General features: G+C 40.1%; 1 protein-coding gene across 6 annotated transcripts in view; it reads right to left on the bottom strand.

Moving 5' to 3' along the window:
* Nucleotides 1-228: 228 nt before the first annotated feature.
* The window catches only part of GRHL2 (grainyhead like transcription factor 2), a 64,479-nt gene continuing 47,614 nt past the window's right edge, over nt 229-17,093 (bottom strand). For 5 of the 6 annotated variants that reach the window (XM_030266517.4, XM_030266514.4, XM_030266513.4 and 2 more), the window contains 5 exons: nt 16,938-16,969; nt 15,763-15,857; nt 10,772-10,857; nt 5,465-5,529; nt 229-4,246 (listed from right to left, as the gene is read on the bottom strand). In XM_030266517.4, coding sequence (XP_030122377.1) covers nt 4,132-4,246; nt 5,465-5,529; nt 10,772-10,857; nt 15,763-15,857; nt 16,938-16,969 — 393 coding nt within the window. In that variant the 3' untranslated portion in view covers nt 229-4,131. The remainder of the gene's footprint in view (nt 4,247-5,464; nt 5,530-10,771; nt 10,858-15,762; nt 15,858-16,937; nt 16,970-17,093) is intronic. The other variant, XM_072924860.1, reaches the window with a different exon arrangement.

Raw genomic sequence — 17,093 nt, 5'->3', positions numbered from 1 at the left:
TAAATATCTACAGGGATAGAGACTCCACAACCTCTCTGGGCAACCTACTCCCCGATTTCAGAGGGAACCTCCTCTCTTTTAGTGTGTATCCACTTGCCTCTGGTCCTGTCACTGGGCACCATTTAGAAGACCCTGACTCCATCCTCTCTGCATCCCCTTCAGGTACTGGTACATACTGATACTCTCTCTCCTGGAGAGATGTAGTAATACACACCACAGCACCAGAAATATTATCTCATACATAGGAATATTTATTTTTTTCCTTCTTAAAAATGTACAAAAAATAAAATAACTGTATTTACAGCTTATCAAACCCCTCTCCCAGTTGCAACACTATTAAGTTACATGAGCTATATTCTTAATATAAAAGCACACTATACATTAAGTTTCCTTGTTTGCCAGAAAGACGGCTTGTCACAATCTTTGGCACAAACATTCTTGTTTGTATCTTGTCTCAATTAATAGGAAATGGAAGAGCATATGAACATTTAATAAGCTTTACATTTTATAAGTCATAAGATACTCCTTTCCAGTTCCACTTCAATCAATATACAGCATCTCTGACAGCTAGAGAGCTTAGATTTTACTAATTGTTAGAATTAATTTACATTTAAACAATTCATAGAATGAAGAAGAAAAATATATAAGAAAGACATTCAATCTCTGAATTCCATTGACCAAAAACTTTGTGAGAGAGGACACACATGAAAAAAACATTCTTTTCTTTGTAGTTTACACTCAGTGTTAGAAATCCTCCAAAATGTCTTGATGGGGTTATCACCGTACATCCACAAAGCTTCACGCAAGGGATGCACTGTATTTTGGGAATATCAGCACATGACTGTAAGAAAGAACTAGAATTTGAGAATTTGAATGGGATTTCATAATGAAACATCAAGTGGACGGATGAAGTGCCAAATCCGCAGCAGGAACCAAAATTAGAAGACTGTTCTCCTTTTGTACATTTCTATCTAGAGACTTTCAAAATGTAACATCTACAGACATAGCACTGCTATAGCTCTTCATAGGGAAAATGCACTGAACAGCAAGCCACTCTTCAGGCTGCAACTAGTTAAGATTCAAGATTGCTATCTTGAAGAAGAGAAGGAAATGAGAATTTTGTTCCTTTAAATAAACAACCACAGCAGTGCCACAAAGAGACAAAAGGAGGCAAGGCAGATATTCCTGTCTCGTACTGAACAGTAGCCAAATCTTACTTCCATTTAATTCATAATATTTGGATTATCCAGCATTAATCAATATTTTTTATCAAACAAAAGCAACATGCATATTTTAAACAATATACATGTAAGCACTGTGTACTCCTCAGGATATCTGAGTCAAGCAGGGCACAAGGCAGCCACTGCTTCAGAAGTTTGCATTACTCATACCACTCCTGCCCCTTTCCCAGCACTCTGATGGACTGATTAGGACCAACAAGGTGAACCCTGAGAGCTTGCAGCCTGCCACAACCAGCATCCAAGGTTCAGTGCTCCTCCAGCAGCTGATGCTGTAACTACAACTGAAGGGGTGCAGCATGGATACTCAGTCTTAGTGCTTGTGATGCACCTGTATCTGGAGCAGAGAAACAAAGCCCTCAGACCTTGGCAGATAAAGTTAAGGGTGATCATCCTTACCTAGCTCTAGCTGTTTTAAAATAATCTTACCACCAATGTAGTCACCTTCCTGATAACTTCATTGAGACTGTAAGAAGGAGTTAAAGACAAAAGTATTAGTCTTCTACTATCAGGAATTTGCACACTTTAAGATATATTTAGAATAGCTTTCAGTTAATCTTGGAAGCAACTTTCCTTTTCTGGACAGTGGCAGACTGATAGCTGCTAAAATGACAATGGAAAGAAAGGTCCTGAAGGCCCAGTATTCCTGGAGCACTACATTTCTCACTGATCCTGCACCGTTCCTCATCACAGGATGCTGCAGCACCCAATCTCAGCTCATCTCGACCCAAATGTAAGACAAAACCATCCCATTAACCTGAGTGCTGGTGCTGCCAGGACTAGCTGTCCTTCTCTGTGAACTCTAAATTCTCTACTGGCTTTTCTTAATGCAGCACATTCCAACCCAAGCCAGCCCCAGGTATTCCCTTGGACAGCAGGTTTGTTGAGGGCAGAACTAGGGCTCAACTCCTGCATACAATTACTCCTTTGCTTCACCTGCAGCTTCTGCCCAGACATCTTAACCAGCACAGAGATCCCAGATGATAGTCTGAGGATTCCAGATATCAACAGAGAAATACAAGAACTAACAGTATTGCTCACCAGTCCTGTGTGCTGAACCCAGTTCCTAATGCCTCCTGTCCTCTTTTTTTCTTTAATAAAAAAAATATCTGGGATAAATCAGCATAGACTTTTTATCTCAGTCTGAGCCAAACAGAAACAAACTGAACCATCATAAATCTCTTATATTCCCATATTGTTTACTCTTGAGCAGGGTAGCAAAAGCATCTTTGCTGGAGTGTATTTTTATATAAAATTAAGGAAATTACAATAGAACTCTGCATCAGAAGGGGAAAGAGTGCAAGACAAAAGAAAAGGGCAGGAGAAACACAGAATAAACACTTTGCTTTACAGGCATATGTGAATTCTGGGTATGTTAGTGCTGATGCTACCAGCCTGAACCTTTAACAGTTTCTGGTCCCACAGAAACTTTGACATGTACTTAACATTTCTATTTGGATGTCATAGGGACATTCAGCCCTTGAATCCCTTTCCTGGTATGATTTCAGCCTGCACAACTTTTATCTCTTCACAGAATTCACAAGGCAGGCGTGGAATTTGATGGAATAACCATGTAGTGCAACTTGGGTTGAGATGCAGCCCTTGAGAGAGACCAATCTCCACTCCTCAGTCGTGGGATACTCCGTCTCCAGTGGAAAAATTATTCCAGCTTTGATAAAATATTTACATCAAGCCCAGGCTTATACATCACCCAAGTGTCCTAGGAATCACAACAGAATCATTCAATGGAAATACAGGAGCAAATATACTTAAAAGGAAGAGTTTGAAGTCCTGTTTCTTACAGTCTAGAGGAAGGCTTTGACACACAGGCTGCTGCAGAAAGAACCTTTCCAGCACAGGTTTGAGAAAAGACCACTTTAGGAGTCTCTGCTTCATTAAAGGAAGACGACTGGGAAGAAGTCCCTTCTGTACCTCTTGGCAAACTAGGCAGCAGACATGTGGTGTCTCTTGGATTCTGTTACAGCTGGATGGAAGACAGGTATCTACAGCTGGGACTTGCTCCATTGTGCCAGAACATCCAAGACCCATGAGAGAGCCTGAGCCTGCTCTAATATTTCAATATACAATTGTGTGAGCAAGGATGGAGCATATGAGTACAGATTCAATTATCAGCTTCTCAGTACACACTCCTTAATAGATTGTAGCAATTTAATCCTCTAGGAAAGATTCTATTAAACCCTAAACCAAATACATACAAAAACAGTGGCAGTAAACATGCCCACATACAGTAGTTAAAATATATTATTGCATATTATAAACATTATATACAAGGTTAAAATGGTTTCTTTACCATTTACTTACAAGTGACATTTGTAGCTGAATGCTTTACTTACAAGTCCTCATTGCTACGTGCTGAGAACTACCAGAGGTATTTGGCAAGACTATACAATATAGAGCTATAGATTAGTATGAGCAAGTGAACTGTCAGCCACTTTGCCCATTTTTAGCACTGCAACAGATTTTTAGCAATGACAGAGGCAACTACTGGTAAAGTGATTTATACCAGATTTCTGAAATCAGACCAGCATAGTTACTGAATGTGTTTTAGAATGAGCTTATCCACACTGAAGTATGGAATAAAATGCTGCATTTCACATTTGCAGTGGATCATCTGGTTACAAATCTGGGGGCTGGTAACTGCTTGTACACTAAAGAGTGAGGAACAATAAATAAGGGACCAGGTTAATGTGAATGGCCTTGTGCTTGACAAACCCAAGTCTATCTGCAGTGGGTGCACTTGTGCAGAATGGACAGTGTTTTCAACGCACTCTTGTAACAGTTTCTCTGATCAATGTCTGTCAAGTAAATGGGGAATCTGCTTTCCAAGAAGGTTGAAATGCTGTGGTTCCTTACAAAAAGGCTCTGCCTGAGGCTAGATCTCTGTCAGTGTGATCTTGAAACCTTCAACCATGCTCTCCATGTTCAGGATGAATGTGTCCTCGTTGGAGTAGTGCTCAATAATGTTGTCATCCATGTTTACCAGGATGCTGGTGACAAAGGCAGAAATCAATGTTTTTATGTACCAGAACACTGAAAGGAAAAGCTATACACTCTGCCACATGTACTTGCTTCTCTACAACACAAAACCAGACTCCAGCATATGCCAGTACAGGCTCTCTAGTAGGAATTATCATCAAGATCTGCCCCACAGTCTCTTATAGTCTTTGTATTAAAGGCTGCTCCTTGCCAGGGCAGTTAAGGGACACGCCAGCGCTGGGCTGTTAACACACTTAGGCTACCCACAGATGAGCTGCACTTCAGATCCCTGTCAGACCCAGCTAGCTGGTGCTTCCCATGCCTGGTGGTGGCCCCCACAGGGACACATCCATGCTACTGCTCAGGCACACCATGTGAGCTCACACCACTGTGGTGTGAGCTGCTAACACAGGGAAGCAGTGTAATTTGTGCTTTGCACACAGCTCACAGACTTAGAACTCAGCCTAGATGTGAGATTATCAACAATGACTATTACAAGTGTATATGAGTGTTTTCCTCTCTCTTTACTTCCAAATGTTTCTTCTGTCACTTAGAAAGAAGCAAAACATGAGAAGTTTCACCTGTCTTCTCAAAAGCTAAAGAAATCCCAAGACAACAATGCCCTAAGCTAGTTACAGCTGAAAATAAATGACTGGTTCAAAATTATATTGCTACAATCTTGTGGCTAAATAGAACTTTAAAAAACAGTTGAAGTGGAGAGATTTCGTTTTACAGCAAGGAGCAGAAGCCTAGCTATTCTAAAAGTCCAGCTGCAATGTTCATGTCTAAATTTATTTGGCTGAAACCCCTGCAGCAAACATTGCCTGCCTGTCTTTCAGAGCAAGACAGTGGCCTACTTCCTGCTAATACTGCAGGAAAACTCCACACTGCATCCACAGCAAAGGCAGCAGCTCCCATGCTGGCCCTCCACGATGTTATTAAGCACATCGTCTACAGAACAGACTTTATCCACATGTCTTGTCCACAAACCCTTCTTTCACACTAAGCTTATGAATACTGGTCAGACACAGTTTGGAGATCCATATTTCTTCTTCTGCCATCTCTTACAGTCTCCATAGACATGAAGATTTCAAGCACATGGGTGTATCTCCTGTAAGAGTTTGTGCTCCCCATGTGCAGCATCATGAGGCCCCAAGTATAACTGAGATCTCTGAGTACTTCTAAAGGATCCTGAAATAGATCCTTAGTTAGTTAGGTGACTAACTTACCCCTTTTTACTCTTCTTATAAAGTTTTGCAATCTTTTCAACTGGTAGCCCATATTTCTCAGAAATCTGAAATAATAAAAATAAAAGAAATATCACTAAAGATGAATGAGAACTATAAAAATATCTTACCTTACATAAGACATTAAAACAAATCTCTGCAAACTTTGACAGGATAGCTATACAGAAAAGTCTGACACAACCATATCATGCTTTCATTTAAGGATGACTTGGGGAGCAAGAATCCTGAACAGCTTAATCAAAACCCACAATTGCCTCCATCCAGAAACTCAGATACTATAGTTTTTATAGGCTGTGAGTCATCAGAACTGCCCCAGCATATCCCAGTGCTCTGTTCAAGGAGTCAATGCTCTTCCCAGCTTCAGATTTTACTAGGGAATTGAAATCTGATCTTTCTGTTGTTTCTTAATTTGATTTTTTGGGCTCATTTTTGCTTGGAAGCAAAGGCTTCTCCCACCAGGCAGAACGCAGACACATGGCAACCCAACAGGAGCTGACTGACCAATGGAACAACAAAACCATACACATTTCTATTTCTCAAAGAGATTTCAAAGTTTATTAAGCTAACAGGATTCTCCATGGTGGTACTTTTGTCTGAAAAGTATCTTCAAGGTACCTGTTATTGTGGGAGGGCTGAGGGCCTCTTACATGGGGCCAAGAGGCTCCTGTATTACTGGGAAGGTAACTAAGTCTAGTTACTACATTAGTAAAATGAAAACACTATTTGGATCACAAAACATCATCTGAGTGTATATCTAAGATGAGATGTCACAGAGAAGTGTGTTATCAAGGTAAAATAAACTTCTTACTAAAGCAACTAAAGCAATAAAGCAGAAAATACAGTAAAACTTTAGAAGGAAGAACTACTTAGCTGACAAACTACCCATGCCAACAAGTACTTCACTGGGATGCTTTGGCATTGCTTTGTAGCTGTGTACTAGTAACTTTTTCGGATGTCTATTCTGCAGTGACTTTGTGGTGTGCTTATGGTGTCCCTGGGCCCTTCATCTGAGCCAGGTTTGCTTTCCAAATTATGATTTCTCTTTGAGGGAACAGGTCTCACAGTTCACACTTTAGAAGAGGATTGTCTCAAAAGGCAAAATAGTTACAGAAAAATTACTTTTTTTCTCCCCAGTGATTAATGTTCTGTGGTGTTCTACTGCCAAGCAAAGTAAGTTTCCAGCTCTTCACAAGTAAATGAAGTTGCAGCTAAATAGCTGACTACTTATCTTCTGTATTAGATAACTGAAATGCATAATTAAAAATCCATTTAAAGACTGGCAAACATCAGGCACGGTAAAATCCTTTCTTTGTGTTTGTGTTCAGAGTTCTGTTGAGAAAAGGTATTTTAGGGAAGTGCATTAAAGCAATTATCACGAAGAGAAAATGGAATGGATAAACTCAGCACTGAGGACAGATCCAAAGAGTTACATGTTGAACACCAAGCATGGCTCCCATCCAGACAGCCAAGATTCTCTGAAAGAGAGAATTAATTAGCCCATACTTTTCTATATCACCTATAATAGTAGAATTATCATCTTAGGCCAGATGCAATTTTGTACTTAAAAACTATCCCTAATAATGTACAAGGGTATCAGCTTGACTGGCGTTCTATAGCATAACTCCAAGATTCTGAAGAACCAATAAAACTTCTCTTACACTGAAAACAGTGTCCTCTGACTATTAGCATACATCAGTGGCTAACAGAAAGGGGAATAACTGATGAGGTACAATAGACCCAGCCACTCCCTAAGTTTTTCACCTAAAAAGCTAAATTCAGGTGGTATTTACTACTTCATTTTCACTTGCACCAGCATGTTTCACTGTTCTTTCACTCTTTATTATCCTCTGGCTTTGCTTATCATGAACAGAATGACATCAGATAAACAATCTGGTGTTGAATTTTTGTATCTGTATTTCTGTTGTACCCCTAACTTTAAGTTTTCCTGTAAAGCAATAATAAAAATGGCTCAATTTCATCAGACAGTTGAAAAAATCCTTTGTAACAGGCATTGGAGAAAAACTGGTAACCCAAAACTGCAGAAAGTGTCAAAAGTGTGTGTGAATGTGAGGAAACAATCTCCCTCTCTGGGTTGTTAACTCTGAAGCCCAATGATATTGTAAAGATCAGCACTTGAAGACACTTTTCACTGACTCCATGCAAATAAACAAGCTGAGCAAAACATTTCTTGCCAAGGAGGCTTAATAGCAGCTAATATACAGCATTCTGCACATTCCAGCATAAATCTTCCCTAGGATATTTGGCATGCCTAACACTCATGCATTCCAAATGTTGCTCAAAGCAGTCTGGGACTCTGGGACATCACTTCCTACATAAACTATGAGAGGTTAGGCTGAGAAAGCCTTGCCTGTCACACTGCCTATGACAGGTGTAGGATTTATATAACTTGCAGGGATTAGTGAGCTTTGCAAAAGATTTCCAGCTGACTGAATAAGCACATTTCTCAGGAACCCCTGGGATTCAATCAATTATACCAAACAGCAAGCTGTGGAAGCAAGGCTTAAAGTGGGGGTATGGGAGAGCCTCCCCCTCATAGTCTCCAGTACAAATGCGCTAAGTCCTGCTGCAGAATTGGAGAAAGCATAGAGCGAGCATCTGCTAGGGCATCTCACTTAACACCCTCTTCTCTGAGTGTTTGCTGCCAGCACAGGGGACCACCACTTAACTGCCAACTTCCATACAAAACAACTGGATTTCTCACCTGAACCCAAGCAGGCTACGATAAATTTTAAAAAGGTGTCTTTATTTGGAGGAATATTTTTCCTTATCATCTCCACTGTCCATTTGTCAATCTTCTGAGAAGAGATTTCTTTCTATTAGGATGCCTGAAGCAGTGTGACAGCCTTCCAAGTGGCACTGAAATAGTTGTCTGGGTGTCCCTATGGGCTGCAGTCCCCTGGCACGGTAAGTTTGTCTGATTGCACAAGCCACCAGAAATGCTCTCTGCTGGAGTCAGGAAACCAGAAAGGGCAATATCTGGGTGGGTCCAGGCATGTAGGAAAACACCTTTGCCAGCTTATTTCTACTAAATGGTCTAGTCTGTTGTCCTACACTGGCTGGAAGACCACATATATAGACAGGTACCTAACAGCCTACCTAGCTCTATTGAACTAAGATGTTAGCTTTAAATTCTTGAAATACTTTGGGAAATGCTTGAATTTCCTAATTTGAACTGCCTTCTGTAATTTGAATAAATATGTAATTTTGCACAATGTAAAACTGAGGTACCTACTGGGATCCACAGTTATCCTGACTTTGGATCAGACTGAAATCAGGGTGTAGAGCTGGTCAGTCACCACATGTGTGATGTTTTACTATTTTCCCTTGATCAAGACTGATTAGTGAAAACCAAACATCTAAGTCACTTCCTGAGACATGCTGCATTTCTGAAACCCAAAACCTCTAGATATTTGCCAAAAGGAAGATATCTGAAAAGGAATCTAATTGTTAATTTGGAATCAGGGTATATGTGAGAACAAAATAAACACAGGATCTGAGAAAACCCTATCATTAATAACAAAAAGTTAGGGGAAAAGTCAAAGATCAGGAATAGTAACTAACAAAAAGAAAAAAATTAAAATCCATAAACAAAGAAGGAGAGCATGACTGAGGATCACTGGAGCTCCCTTTCAGATCTGGGATTCTGTAATACTCAGAGGCTCAGTTCCTAAATTCTTAATACTGAGAACAGAATGAAGCATTTAAGATACACACAATTACAAAATTACATTATTTGCTGCAATGACTGTAGAGAGAATATTTAAGAATATGCAGTTTGACAGCTTTTTGGCATTGTTTTACCCACAATATCCTACCAAAGAGAATTAGAATTTTCTGAATGTGTTCCTTCCAGTGAACTGAGACATTTTACAACAGATCAGATTTCTCTGGTGCTGAAAACATGCCAATGAGTCAGCAGCTGCACTGACTGAGGTATGCAGAAACCCTTCCTGCTTCTGCACCAGCTTTGTTTTTGTTACATGGTGGCTGGAGAACAGGCATGGAGAGGCACAGACTACTGGAGAAAAAATATTCATGCTAGCTTGAACAGTTATAGAAGGATTATAACATACTTTTACCTTCCATACAAAGACAAGATGAAATCATGTTGCAGCTTACCATGAATCAGACTGCTGCTGCCTCTTCAAGCAAAGCCTGGTTTTTGTTATCCATGTGCTCTGCCTGACAGCTGAGCTGCAGTCACAGCTAACAAACAGCATTGGCAGAAGCACAGTTAGGACATCCTTAGTGTGCCACTGACTCTTCTCAGAGATACCCTCATCTAAAGAGGCGCTTTAAGCAAGTTCATTAACCCACAAATCTTTTTCTGCCTTCTGCTACTGGCCAAATATTGACCAAATAACTCAATCTTTACTGCATTAAAAGTGTTCAGTAAATGCAACAAGATACTGTGACAGTTTTCAGAGAGTATAAATATACACACTTCTAGCACTTGGCTGAGTTCTCTAGGGGCACTTTCATCCATTTCCGTCTTTTCCCCTATACATAAACAAGGCTGGAAATCAACTCAGCATCCCACATGTCAATCTCACATTCCTCCACTGAAGCAGTGAGACACATGATTATTTCTTAACTCTTCCCTTACCAAATTTCATGAGCCATCAGCTCATATAAACAGGATTAAACACAGAAATAGCAACTCTTATGATGACAGATAATGGATAAAAAGCAAAAACTCAAAGAATGAGCAAAGAGGCAACTGGTAGGTAGGTCACGCTGTAAGTGAGGACTAGAGAAGGAATTTGAGATAATATATGAATTACAAGTCTTCACTGGCTCAGCACCTGCCTCCTACATGCTCAACAGCAATTGCACAAAGGCCATATGAAATTCCCACAGAAATGGAGCATCCTTGGGCCCCTTCTTGGAAACCAGGCTGGGAATGTACTGACAGGTATAACAGGAAAAGATTCAACAGGCTCTGAACTATCTGTTCAGAAAGTTTCAGAAAATTAGGCTTGCACCTCTGTCCTTCCCTGACACTGGTTAACTAGTGCTATTTCTCAAAGTTCAAGTCTCCAATAATTAGTTCTGAGATGCTGTTTAAACCCAGTAACTAGCTGACAACACTGAATTAGGAAAATGCTAGCATTTCAGAACTGTGCTCCAGAAAGCCTTTAAGAAATGCTTTAAATGCAGTTGAGAATAACTTCATCTTTATATTATGCTTTATCTAAACAATATGTGGAAAGCCTCAAAATTTTCTTGCCAAGAAAGACAAACAATGTGATGATATTGGATACTTACAGCTTCCATTAGCCCCTTTACTGTGGGTGATTTCAGCATCAAAGCATCAAACACCTCATCTGTCTCCTTCCTCACATACAAAAGCACTGAAATAGAAAAAAAAAAAATCAAACTCAGAGCAGGTTCAGTCAATTGCACAGATTAAATATCCCACACCGAATAGAAAAACAATTATTAATCCATGACAGATAAAATGAAGCACTGAAGATGGTTTGCACTTAAAGATGTACATTTAGTATCATCAGTGATCTAGACATGAACAATACATTGAAACGGACATGGACAATGCATTGAAAATTCAGTAAATTTAATCTAATGTGAGGAATCTCTATCTTCCAGAATCTAAATCTCCATTTACAGAAAGAAGCTCAAAAGCAGTGGGGCCTTGTCCCTTGGTTATAGGGCAAAACACACAATCTAGATCATCTTAAACCTCTGTCTTGGCTTGTACCTCTCCAGGTTTCATCTAAAAGGCTGGGAAAGGACTTCCTTTAGCTGTGCCTTCGGGAGCAAAATCAAAGAAAAGGTAAAGAAACAGTTGTCTCTGACATTACCATGCAGATGACTACAAATGGCCTGACCAGCATAAAAATAAACACTGGGGAAAATGAGTTCAAAGAGACTTTACAGGGAAGCCATTCAAGAGCACAGCTGGCAGGCAGGCACTTACCAGTGTGCCCACCTGCTTAGATACCCAAATACCATTTGTGTTCCTCTTCCTGCCTCAGATGTTAGCTGCTAGCTGTCCACAGGCACAGTGCCCTGCCCTCTCTAGCTTTTGTTTCCACACTTGTACAGGTAAAAGGAGGAACCTTGCTATAACATGGCAGAAGCAAACAGACAGATGCAAAGCATATAAGCATAGACACTAGAAAAGTATTTTAGGCATCATCTCACATAACTGATAAGTAGCAGGTTAAATAAGATGTTCTGCAATATATTTTGTTTCCTAAATGAACTGCCTTTTCAAATAGCACTGCTGCACAAACACACATGCACTGTGATGTCTGTGTGACAAACTACATTGATAACCTTTTTTTTTTTTTTTGGTAGATAGAAAAGGAAATATTTTGAAACTACAAATTTTCGTGGTCCAAGAGATATCTTCACCATGTAACTCAATAGATGACTCTCTCATTTGTGGAGAATTGTAGCTTCTTTGCCCAGGTTTTGAAGTGACTGGAAAGAAATAATGGGTAGCTCTGTCCCTTCACGTGGCCTACAAACCAAATATGCAAGTCAATATTGGGTTTTTTGCATCTTCAATTCAGAAATATGAGCCACAAAACTGCTACCACAACATGCAGAGTCACATCCTTTTCACTTATATTTTGGCTACTCTTTGGGGCCTGGCTTGAAAACATCCTTTTAATGGAGTTAAAAGCTGAGTCAACTTTGGGTCACAATGTAAACTGTCAAAATGTAAAAGAAAAAAAAAAAATCCACACCAGGAGTTAAATTTTGCCATGCCTGATATGTTTAATTGCATGAACAAGCACTCACTCAATGGGCTAATTTTACCAGTACTAACACTTTTATATTAATTTAGTAAACATTTTCCTTGTGACTAGAGGGTTGTCCTGTAACTCCTGGCTTTACAAACATCTGGAGCTCTGCCAGCCTTAACAATTACAAATATATCTGAGAGGAGAAAAAAAAAATCACTTGGTTCAAGGTTAAACTTGGGTACATTACACGATCCCAGTGCTGAACTTTACATCTCTGTTGTGCCTGGTGTGCCAGGCAACATTATACACACAGAGAGACAGGATGAGTAAGCACATGGAGGGTTGTTAGGTTTTTCTTTACTCTGACAAGTGTGAAACTCCTGGCTCTGATTCAGTAGAGCACTTTTCCACAAATGACTTGTGGTGACAGTGATGCCTTAGGAAGTCCCTGTCTCATCCTTGCCCTTGCACTCTCTTATTCTCGTTTGTCTCAACAAATTTTCCTGGATGACAAACTCTCTCAAACAGCACATGTGAGTGAAAAAACAGCCCTTTTTTTGAGTTATTCTCCAAACAGATCAGATAGATCCCTGCCTCAGTGTACAGTGCAGCCCCACAAGCTTTCATGCTGGCAGAGCAGCAGAGATGGCTGGGCAGAGGGCACAGTTAGAGGGGAGGGAAAAGGGCTGCAAAGGCTCCTCTGGGCTCAGCAGCAGCATTGCCACTACATGACTGTGACCATGTAATACAACTCATGTCCTCTGATCCTACTGTGTCATCACATTCACAGCATCTAGATGGGATCTCTCTAACAGTACAAATTACAAGATTTGAAGGGGAACAAGGAGGAAATCTTGTACAAGGAAATGAGCCATTGTTGCCTGAAAGTTACAAGATAAATCCAAATTTGTCTGATCTACTCCCTGGTCTTAGTCCTTAACCTTCTTGCCAGCACTGAAAACTACTACAGACCTTAATATTCTTTAGATGTTAAAAAGAATTGCAAAAGATGAGGGGAGATAAATTTGTCTTTAGTTACTTAAGAAATAGCCCCAACAAACCAAATTGCAGAGGGGCAAACAGCCTTTGCTCAAGACAAGGGATGTTTTTGCACCAGTGAGACTTTTGGAAGCCAGGCCACCGAATTGAGGATTATGTGTGAATGCAGAAAAACAGTGGTAGATACCTCTTTTAAAATTGTTAACAACAACATACATGAGGAAAAATGAAACTAAGGACACAATGAGTCAGTAAGACTTGGGGCATTAGGAAGGTCTGAGCCTGGGCACTACCACTGCTGTGACTGGCACCCTACGAACAATGACTACAGTCTCTTTTAAGTAGTCTCTGGATAAAGATGTGGTACATCTTAGTCAAGGAAAGAAGGGTTGGTAGCTGTAATTTAGCTTTCCTTTCTCACATTTGGAGTTTTTGTTATTGCCCAGGCACAAATTCCCTTGGATGGCTCTCAACTCCCTGATTGTTATGAATCCAAAACGTTTCAGAGTAGTTTAACATGACTTTCCTAAGAGAAAAAAAAGCTACACAAAAAAATTACTTTCTTGAAACTGAGAACTACAGGACTGGAAATCACCTGATCTATAATTCAGCTGCTGGATTTATAATTAATGGGAAACTCCCTATGAAAGCTGAAAGGAAAAGTGATTTGAAAACTTACTGAGAACTCAAAACAGGAAAAAGCCAAGTCTAGCCAAGTAACTAGCTGTGATGCACATTTAGTACAGATTAACATACTTCACATTTCTGTGTTGGGCACTTGGACTTCCCTGAGAGGTCAAGGAGATGAAAGAATAATTCAAAAAGAGGCAGCTACCTGAGTGAGAATATGAACCATGTTTGCAAATCCCTTCAGACCTGTTCTTTTGAAGGTTGCCCCTTAATATTTTTACTTCCACCAGATAGTGTTACAAGTAGGTCCAGAGGGGGGAGGTCACACACTTCCACTTCAGTCCTTCAGTGGAGCTTGGACACCTCACTGGCTGCTATTTACCTGCACTTCTCTGCTAATAAGACACCTTGGGATTACACTGCTTTTAATGCATATTTTAACGTACATTTTCACATATCAGACCTGCTCCCTCTCAAGCATTACACCTGCACCCCATCTACACCTGCTTTCTAGGAGTGATTGATTCTGCTGTACCAAATAAATCTTGAGAAAAGAAGCTTCTAATATGGCAACGCTGGGGGAAAAAAGCAAAACATTTTAATACCCAGTGAATTCTCTGGCAAAGAGAGTTCTCAAATGGACAGATTCAGCTGAGCTGCACACCATCAACATGATCCCAGATGCAAGGTTCCGGATGGCAGGAAGTTCACCAGGGCAAAGGCCACACTGGAAAAGCCTTGGCCTCCAGCCAGCATAGTCCAAGATGAGAGAAACACTGAACAGGAAGGGGATGTGAAGACAGTATCCTCCAGCTTCTCTGGTTCTGTGCCTCTCCTGGATTTAATCACTTTACATAGTTTTGCCACCAGCTAAATTTTCTTTTCTTTCTAATCTTACCTTTGAAATGCTTGCAAGTCCTGAATGATATCAAAACAACTAACCACAGCAAAGGACAGAAATAATCAAAGCAAACCAATACCTCCTTGCAGGCAACTTCCTAGGCTTCCAGCTGGGAAACCCAGGTGAAATTGTAGGAAATGACAGCTCTTTATGTAGCCCTCATGGCTGTCATCTTCTGCTTGACAGAGCCCTGATAATGTGAATTTAGCCAAGGTCTTGAGTCAATCAAATGCAAGTCTATGGTCAGTGCTAACCTCACATATTAAATTTAAGATTTAACTAAAATAACCATATGTTCACATTTATTTAAAGAAGGTATCAGTCTCCATCCTATAATCTTCTATGCCTCCCCTGGTTCAAGCAGACCACCCTAACCGACAGAGAAACTTTGCAAATGTGGGCTTGTGGGAAGTAATTTCTATAAAGTTCAACTGCAACTGTAATAATACCCACCTAGGCAGTAAAGACAGTTAAGGGAAACAAACCCTTAAACAATTCAGTTACATCTTCTGGAAGATGTCTCTCCATGTCTTATATTTCTAATAAGGTAGGAAATTTCTGATTTTATTCCACCCAATCTAAGTCTGCAGTCAGCAGGAGCTTGCCTGTTAAGGTCTCTGCATTTAACCCCGTGCATCTTGCATACTTGCTTGTGATTGCAGATAGAACAGAAAAGATGAGCAGAAGTTAAAAATAGACCATCACAGATTTTGCTACTGGAACTTTCATAAACTTTGTAGCTTGGCCAAGAACCAAGAAACTTCCTGAGTTTTTTCTATACACTTCTCTCCTGATCCCTTCTTGAGAAAGCACAGTCCTTTTTTTTAAAAGTAATTTTTAGCATTTGTTAAAATGCCTCCTTATAGACTGCAGATGCAAAGATCTCTTCTTCCATCTACCCATATTTGCACTAGCATCCTACAACTGACTTTGTCCAAACCACACCTGCCCTTCCCACCTTGAGGGTTTGAGTCCCACAGAATGATTTTTAACTGCTAAGAATTGATTGTTACCTCTTTTCAGACCTTCTTCTTTGATTTGTTTCAAAGGGGAAGGACCAAACTCCTCCTCCACAGGCCGGAACATCCTTTTGACCAGGACACTGCTACTAGAATACACAAAACAGGGACCACCACAGTAAAACTGTGCTCACAGCAGAAGAGGAGACAACTTTGTACTCTGGCAAAAACACTCACTAGCTGCTCAAGTAGCAGCAAAAGCAGAAACTGCAAGGACTTAGCTTTTGATGCTTATCTGAATTATCCAGGCCTCTTAAAATTGCCGAGACTGACTGGTTGGGACAGGTGACAGGAAAACACGTTCCGATGTTACACGCTAATTTGAAAGCCCCAAAGGCCCTTAACTGTTTGAGGGAAGGGGGGTGGTTATTGCTTGATGCAATAAATCCCTTTGTTTCTCAAATTCCACTGTATGCCTTATGAAGAGCATTAGTTTTTAAAAAGTATAAAAAGGGCTCATGTTTTCCATTCAGTGTTGACTGCAGGTGCTTGGCCAGTCCCTACCACAGGTCACTTTTTGCAGGTTTATGGCAGTGTAGTTATGTTACTCCATAATCTCAGATTTGAGGGATTCAAGCAATTTACAAAAGTATGGAGCTGACACATAATGCAGGCTGAAGTTCAGCAGCCCATATTAAAACCCTTATTTCATGGCACCTCTAACTATTAGAGGGACTTTCATCAATCCTTGCAGTCCCTCCAAAGTCAGAGAGGGGGTTCTCCCATTTCCAACCATTTTCCTTCCCAGCTTCTCCCTTCTCTTTCTGTCTTTCTCTTCTGACACTTGGCCATTCTCTCTGCAGTTCCTGTATTTGTTGCATACACATGTGTGTTCTACTAAACAGCTTTCAGGAATGTAGTAAAGTTCAGTGCTTCAACAAAAAATTCTCGGTTTTTAAATTATTTGAGAACCCTTATGCTTACATAGATGGCACTTCACTGTCAAATATATTGTCCTCTCCCTGTATCAAACCTTAGGGCTCTTTTACTTGGAAATGTATTAAAATACAGACATAAAAAGCAAACAGTTTACATAGGAAAATATGAGGGAATGGGGAGAAAGGGGTCAGTTTTATATGATTTCGTATTTTGTATCAACTTGAAACTGTTTAACTGTTTAACAGTTTAAACTGTTAACTGCAAAGCTTGAGAAACAAAAAATATCTTACCCTTCTCTCTCGTCATCTGTATTATAGTAAACCTAGAAGGATGGAAATAAAAATCAATTACTCCCAAAAATCAGACACTTGCTTAACAGAATAACTTCAAAAGGGAGAAAAGACAAGTGTTTTGCACTTTGTCATACATTAAAAATCCTTTTCCTC

The sequence above is a fragment of the Taeniopygia guttata genome, chromosome 2, assembly GCF_048771995.1.
Source record: "Taeniopygia guttata chromosome 2, bTaeGut7.mat, whole genome shotgun sequence".
Taxonomy (NCBI): Eukaryota; Metazoa; Chordata; class Aves; order Passeriformes; family Estrildidae; genus Taeniopygia; species Taeniopygia guttata.
This window is presented reverse-complemented; position numbering and strand designations above follow the sequence as displayed.